Source organism: Fukomys damarensis, unplaced genomic scaffold (assembly GCF_012274545.1).
Source record: "Fukomys damarensis isolate Sample0158 unplaced genomic scaffold, DMR_v1.0_HiC HiC_scaffold_14, whole genome shotgun sequence".
NCBI lineage: Eukaryota > Metazoa > Chordata > Mammalia > Rodentia > Bathyergidae > Fukomys > Fukomys damarensis.
In genome coordinates this window covers 79,002,423-79,010,452 of record NW_022900926.1, presented here as the reverse complement: position 1 = coordinate 79,010,452, position 8,030 = coordinate 79,002,423, and the positions used below count along the sequence as shown (strand labels likewise).

The 8,030-nt window shown below is 40.5% G+C and overlaps 1 protein-coding gene across 13 annotated transcripts in view; it reads left to right on the top strand.

The window, feature by feature from the left end:
* Grik2 (glutamate ionotropic receptor kainate type subunit 2) overlaps window positions 1-8,030 on the top strand; it is a 657,782-nt gene that overhangs the window by 1,172 nt on the left and 648,580 nt on the right. For 10 of the 13 annotated variants that reach the window (XM_010607180.2, XM_010607176.2, XM_010607181.2 and 7 more), the window contains exon 1: window positions 4,714-5,271. In XM_010607180.2, coding sequence (XP_010605482.1) covers window positions 5,157-5,271 — 115 coding nt within the window. In that variant the 5' untranslated portion in view covers window positions 4,714-5,156. Of the gene's footprint in view, window positions 1-106; window positions 326-542; window positions 565-4,713; window positions 5,272-8,030 lie in introns of those variants that run through there. The other 3 variants (XM_010607179.2, XM_010607177.2, XM_033763462.1) reach the window with 3 other exon arrangements.

Genomic DNA, 8,030 nt, shown 5'->3' with positions numbered 1-8,030 from the left:
CCGCTCGCGCCGGCCTGATCCGCTCGCCTCAGCCGCTCCGGCGAGGCGCCCGTGCTCTTCTCACAAAATAATTTCATAAGTGGAAGTGTCAGGAAGTGGCCTCAGCTGCGGGGACTCGGGCGAGGCGAAGAGAGTGAGACAGAAGGCACGGAGCCCCGAGTCTGCCTGAGGGTCTGACGGAAGTCCCCGGCTCCCCTCGCCCCCTTCCGTCCCTCCATCCTTCCTCCAACCCCGCTCTAAGCTCTGTGCCCCGGAGGCACAGCAGTATTCTAACTGACGCCAGTATCCAGCGCTCCAGGAAAAACTACGAGGGCGTTCTGTTAGGGTAAGGAGTGGGTAGTGTCACTGGGGTGAATCACAAACGTCAAGAACTTTTAATGAACTGCATCTTCTAATATTTTTATCCTAAAAGAGATGAGTCCGCCCCCCCCCCACATCTGGTCTTAGGCTTCTTAGATAATGTTTTCCAATGTGGAGAATAGGAACTATGTATTAGAAAACGTACTATTATGGTCCTTTGGGTACTACCCTGATTATCTTCTATCCTGTCTTCGTCTTCGTACTGTAAGTATTCCTCAATCAAGAATTGCCTTATAGATTAATGATTAACTTCACAAGAGATGATTGATTCACTTGAAACTTAAGTCTGTAGTTTAGTTGCTGGAATATAAGTAATTTTATTTCAATCTGGACCTGTCTTAGTTCATTATATTATAACTTTTGTGGAACACATTTCTGTAGCAACCAAGGCAGCTTAGCAACTTCCTCTCTGTGGTCTTAGACATATATGAGTTAAATAAACAAACAAACATGCAGAGGAGGAAGGTGATAGAGGAATTGGAGTTGCCTACAAGTCTGTTTGTTTTCTTCTATTGAAGATTGCACAAGCTGAGGTTTTTTTTTTTAATGTTCCAGGACAATAAATCTATTCTACATCAATTCCTTAATTAAGATACATTTCTTTTCAGCATCTAAAATTAATTAAAATTCTAAGTGTCATTAATCATCAGTACAGCAGAGTGTTAGTGTTCAGAATCACAAGGGAGCATTCATAGTTGGAAGGCTGGATTTCAAGTATGCAACAGCGTAGTTTCAACTGATCTCAGCCCTGATTCTATTTTCTGGCCCCTTTAATGACATGGGTGAGCAGATTGTTTGTTTTAGCTCACCTGTTATAAAGGACGACAGGCCACTTGCATGTAAGAACAGGTTGAGTGTTACTCTAAGATGAGGTTTCTCAATCATAGCAGTAAAACTTCATTAACAAGTGTAATCTTGAGTAAGAATTCCATGTGAAAAAATTTGAATATAGTTCTGGTGTGCAAGAACCTTGGAAGCACTTTGGAAATTCAGGTTGATCTGGGATACATATTTGCGGTTTCCAGCAAAAGCTATAGGCATTGTCTTTTTAAATGTTGTGCTATAAGGATTATTACACATTTGTTCATGCCCCAGCAGGTGGCAGCTAACTAGAATAAGATTCATTTTCACCAGGAGAATAGGAAACTAAAATTGCTTCTCAAGTAATAGTGCCCAAGAATAAGAGGTCATTACTGTCAGCAAATACAAAAAAAAAAATACAGTGAAAGATGAAGTTAATAGCTTTTTGTTGTTGTTATTTGGAATATGCTTTGAATAAATATGACTTGTATTTTCTTCTTTTAGTATTTATCATAGACTTTATTTCCTCTCAGCCATTTAATAGTGTTTTTTCAAGTTTTACTTTTAGTAGCACCACTCCTCTCTCTGTGTGCATATGTGTTTATTCCCAATTTTTCATTTCTGCTTTGACCTTGAAACCTTCGGAAGTTTGACTTCTAGAAATAAAGGTTGTCATGTGGTTAAAATGGTAATGAAGCAAGTAGAGACCATAGAATAAAGTATATAAATCTCAGTATTATTCAGTATAAATGGTCACCTGACATCTATTTGCAGTGTTTTTCCCCCTTTATGAAAAGAGAAAACTTTTCTGTGGAACTAATGCAATTTTTAAGTGTTAAATTTGGTCATTGCAATATTGCATAATGATCTTATTAATCCTTATAACCACAAAACTATGCTTGTTATGCTGGTATTGGGCAAAAACTTATAATCATTCAAAATTGCCATACAATGAGGCATCTCTTACACTACCAAATCATTTTGTTGTATTGGGAAGGTGAATTTAGTAGGTTGCAGTTCTGGGAAAAGATTGAAGTTTAATTAGAATAAGCAATAATCTGATTACCCTAATAACAGATGGAAACCTGGAGGTGGAGAATTGAACGTGATAACTATTTGTACATTTCAGTAATATCTTTAGCCACTGGATGTTGACAGCATGCTTTAGAACCCTGAATTCTTTGTAGTCATACAGGCAGTTTTTTTTTTTTTTGTACTGAGAAGTAGTTTAGTGCCCATGAGATATGTTACAGTGAAAGTAAGCGGCTTTTGTAGTAGTATGTCCTGGAAAGGGATGACAGCACATCCTGTGTGTGTCAACCCCAGTTATTCATACTGAAAATTTACACAACACAGTTGAAAAATTATCCTCTTACCATGTATTTTTCAATAATTCAAATTACTTGACTCTGTGTGGTAGAAATATGTACATTGTCACTTTAAATGACATATTAGCCATTCATTGTACTAGTTACAGTGACAACTCCAGAATAAATCCAGGCCTGGAGTGCTGTCCGCGGTCCTGAAGAAGTCTTCCCTAGTCTTGATGAAGTCCAGTAAAACAGGCGAAGTTGCTGTCTCGTATGCTAAAGGTTTTCAACTTAGTTGGTGTATGTAAATGAACCTAATGTAACATTTATGCAAAATTTTTTCTTTGGGGACCAATTAGTAGTAAGAAAAATTTATGCTAAATATTTTTACTGTTTCTTTTGTATGAACAAATCTGGAAGATTATTCTTTCACTTTTCTGACAAACAGCCTGGCACAAACTACATAGTTTAGAATGCTAGTTTTATGTACGTTCTAATCATTATGACAAAACCATTACGTTAACAGAATACATGAACAAAGAGTTACAGTACCTTTTTTTCTAAGGTTTCACTAAAAGCTAGCTATACTGCAAAAATTGCAGTCTTTTGATTAGCCACAATAGAACATACTATTTTCAGGTAGTAGATATCAATTATATTGGGAGATTGAAAAATAATAATATTTATTTTTTCCCTGGCAGTCATTATTATCTCTGCTAGGATCAAAATAAAAAGAACAAGTAGAATGGAATAAATGAGACAGCAAATACAAGACAGAACATGTTGGGCTGTAAGTGCTTTACAAGAGATATTTTAAACATGGACTGAAGGAGTCGCTAGACACCCTTGGTTTTAACAGTAGGTGTTCTTTTTAAAGTGCTCAAATAGTCGAATTATTTGATTGAATTGCCTGCTAGACTGCAGAACTGGCCATTCATGATACTTATTTTTGACATTGCAGTTGTGCCTCCATCTTTAAGAAAATCAATGCCACTTAGTGCCTTTGCAAATGTAGATTTTCTTCATATCAGCATTTCATAATATCTTAAGAAAATATAGATTAAAAATCACTGTAATGGAAAGACTACATTAAAGTATTTACTCGATATTTGGAAGAAATATAACAAGATTTAAATACTCATATCATGTCTTATTTTAAAATTAGATTGTCTTCAAAAAAGGACATCTTATAAATTTTCATAAGTTTTAACCTATCCTGTTAGTTGGCAATGAAAAAATACTAAATGCAAAATACTAGTCTAACATTTTGCCTTTTATACTGCTTAGTTAAAAAATATTAACAGTTCTGTATTATTGCTATTCATTTTAGTTTTACTTACTAATGTGAAATATTAACAGACTATTTTTAATCTATAGACAGTGTTTTACTTATTCAGCCATAAACATAATTTTAATGTTAAATATCTATTTCTGAATTTTTCCTGGAATAAATTGCTACTTAGGAAAGCTCAGAGAGTAGATGCTAAATATTCCCCTCAGAACACTAGCAAAATGATAATATTTTTGCAGACAAGGCTGTGACACTCATTTTGCCGAAGCTATGATCCTATATTATTTAATTTTTTTTTCAAAATAAAAAACCCTGAAAGAAATAATGAACATAAAAAGCCTTTGTCATTTGCTGCACCAATTCAAATATTGGGTTTGGTACGGGTACATTTATTGTAGATGAGCTAAAAGGGTAGAAAGATATGACTCCCTTACTTAATTCAAAATTCTCTGTAATAGTCCACTCAAAGAAATATCTCTTTATTCGTGGGTAGTAATCAAGACATCCTTAACTTAAGTTTTTAAGGATTACAGTCTCCTCTCCAATTTCATTTCCACTGTGTATGCATGCCTAGTCAAAATACAATAAAAATGCATAAGTAAAAATTTATTTCAGCCTAGCCACAAGTTAGCTTTACAGTAAATTTCTCTGTCTTGAAGCATTTCCCTTTTTACAATCCCTAGGCAAAGTGACTTTGACTTAGCCAGTCATTTATTAAAATTCATCAGTTGATTGTAAGAAGTCTGCTTATATACACCAGTCACTCTCAGCAGAGTCTTATTGAGAATCAAAACAATTTTTATCACGGAAATAAATCTGACTTCTGTTTCACAACTCAGAGGGGGCCATGAGATCGGTTGCATAATAGATATTGGGAAGCTCCCTGGCAGGGAGCCTTCAGAGGCGAGCAGCTAGCTATCTCAATGTTTCTCACTTAATCTTGGCTTCGCGTCAGAAGCTGTGCAGCAGTGCAGTAGAACAAGGCCTGGCAAAACCTTTGCGAGCAAAGCGCCTTTTTATGCTGGGACTGTGGCTCTGGCTCACCTCACACATTTTCAAAGCTGGGTTTCCTATTGATTTCCCTCCTCTTTTGCCTCCTCAGCCTCGCGCGGCCGGACTTTGTGGGTGTGTGCGTGCTGGATTTCTCCCGGATGCTCCCCGACTAACATGGATGTCCCACCATCCCTTGCAGTGGAAGGTTGCTCCTTGGCGCAGTGAGTGAAGAACATGCAGCGATTGCTAATGGGTTTGGGAAGCGGAGACTCCTTCCTCTTTCTGTGACCATGCCGTGATCGTGTCTGCGGCCACCACTCCACGCATCCTCATTCCTGCCCAAACCGGGAGCCTAACGCTAGATCGGGGAAGTGAGTGCCGCGTGCAGGCACGGAAACACCATGAAGATTATTTCCCCGATTCTAAGTAATCTAGTCTTCAGGCGCTCCATTAAACTCTTGCTGTGTTTACTGTGGATTGGATATTCGCAAGGAACCACACATGTGTTAAGATTTGGTAAGATCCCCCAAACCTCCCCACTGCCTGCTATCTGGCTCCAACGCAGCCGGATGTAAACAGGCGGCTTCGCTCAGCCTGGCGGTGGGCTTAGCTCCTCCCGAGCTGCTCGCAGCTCTGCTGCCTTCCTGGTTTTAAAGAACCCCCTGTGCTTGCGTTTATTTTCTTTATTATTTTTAAACATGTAGCCGCGGGTGGGGGGGTGAAGGGAGTGCGAGTGTGAACCCGTGGCCCCCCGTGTTACCCTTCCACAGTAGCCAGTCACCCCCAGGATGGTGACGCTGGGGCCCCCCGCCAGCCTCCGCGTCCTCCTGCCTCCCCCAGTCTTCCGGGCTTGGTGAGCTTGCGCCGCAGAGCGAAAGTGAGCGCTGGGCTTCGAGCCGCTCAAAAGGAGCTGCTGAAGAGTTAATACCGGGTAAACTCTGGCGAGTTGCGCCTGTCCGCTTCCGCCCGACCGAGGCAAGTCCAGAAGTGCGAAGGAAAAGCATTAACCCCATTGATTTCTTTTATCAGAATCTTCTCAGCTAACGCAATAGGTTTTTTGTTTTTTGATGTCCTTACAAGGAAACAGTTTGTTTTTTTTTTTTTTTTTTTTTTACACGTTGTTGTGAAATTCAAGAATTTACTTAATAAGGGAGAGGGGGCTGTTCAGTGGCAACGAAATGGTGTAATAAGGCTTCTTGTTTGTTTTTTTAACCTGCTGAATTCCTCTTTCATAGTTTTTTCTTTGAGAGTTCTGGGCTAAGTAACTGCCGGGCGGGGGTGGCTGTATAAGGGGGTCTAAGTCTGCATCTTTATTTCAGTCTGGCATGGTAAAAGAACTGAGATAGTTGCATTTCAGGAGAATTTACTGCTTTATTAAGAATCAAGGTTGCATTGCAGCTTGAAGGAAAATCTAAAGGCGGACTGCAGTGGAATCCTTAGTCAGGAGGCATGCCCTGAGAATATGAAGCTTGGTCCACTCTCTGGGACCCATAGAGTTTTACGAGCAGCAGAACTAGTCAGGGAAAATTACGTAGGAGCAAGAAAGGACAACTGGGTAAATACTAGGCAAGTCCTTTGTCAGCTCCAGTGCATTTAGACCAAAGAGTGCAGAAAGCCAAATAATCCTGAGTATGTGTCTTTGAGATAAAAGCAGATGCATTAAGTTATTCAGTCCAATTTAAAGGAAAGAGTAATTTCTGCATCTTCTGTAACACCCATAGCATTTTCTATTTCCTCGTGTGTTTTTTCTCTAATGCTAAAATTCACTTTCCCAGGCTTTTTGGAAATAAGGTAGTGATGCTTTCACATATATTAAAAAAGGAACCTCACATCCCCCTTCCCCCCACACAGAGACACCTGGAATCAAGGGAGCTGGTAATAACCAGAGACAATGGGCTACAGCTGGACTCCTACTGTAGTAGTTTTCTTGCTTCCTTCATTTCTTTATATGGTACTTAACCATGTTGCTCATAGCAACAAGCATGCTTGTTTCTTTGGATAGAAGTAAACAGGTCCCTCTATATCACTGGAAACTGTGCATGTGTGCTTGCACGTGTTTTCAGCAGTTCTGCTTCAAGCATGCTAAGTGTTACAGTATGTTTGTTTTGTCTACTATTTTCAGTATTATGAGGAATCCCGAGATGGTTTCTAATATATGTTTTTGAACGAATGTGCATTAGTAAGTACATTTGTGGACTGGGTGGAAAAAAAGATGACTTGGAGCAGGAAAACTGCCACCAATACTCTGAAGATTTAATTATTGCCACTCTGGTCTTGCAGCACAATATTTGCTGAATCATTAGATTGTTACATTCGCTGATCATTTCATATCTTCATATTAAAAATCTTGGCGACCCTAGCAGTGTGTGTAGCAGCTTTCCAAAAGAGCTGACACACACCAAAATACATTTTCCTAGACCAGGTTTTACTAAGAATGTCCTTAAATATGATGCCATGCAAAGACCACCAACACCAGTCCCTTGGTACCTTAAACCAACAATCTAGCTTCTAGATAACCTGTTATTTTTACATTGACTTCAAACAACTTCCACGGGGAGATCCATTTTCTCTTATATCTGAGCTGGGTTCTGGAGAAGAGCTGTGTACTTTGTAATCATTGAAACCTTTCCCTGTTGGACCAATTTGATGCAATGGTAGGAGTTTCATTTTCACATATTCTGGGTGGACTGGATGCTTGGTTAAGTGTGTGTGTGTGTGTGTGTGTGTGTGTGTGTGTGTGTGTGTGTGTATTCTTGAGAATGACTGTTTTAAACTTTGGCTGTAAAGTGGAACCAGTGTTTATCCCTGGTCCTATGACTTGATAGGGAAGGAGTTGTAGTTCCTAGTAGGGCAGCTGCCCAGAAGAGTGGCAGGCTGCCTCTCCTCGGGAGGCAACACAGAGCTCCCCTCCATCCTCCACCTTCAGGAAGGCCAAGTGCTGTGAGGTTTCGGCCGTGGCGCCATGGCAACTGGGAAGCCTGCCCCCACCCCCCACCCCGGCGGAGGATGGAATCCACCCCCTGAGCTCTGTGCAGTCCTCCCCCGCTCTTCCTAGAGAAGACTCTACTCTGCCCGCTGCACACCCAGCTTGGAGTAGCCCCCGCTCAGGGTGCAGACCTTTGCCTGGTCCCTTCCCTTCCTTCCCTGCCCATCTTCATCCTTGGCCACCACTAACCCTTTCCCAGTCCATGTTCCCTTCCCTTCTCCTCCCCTCTCTCTCACAAATACCACACACACACACACACACACACACACACACACACACACACACACAC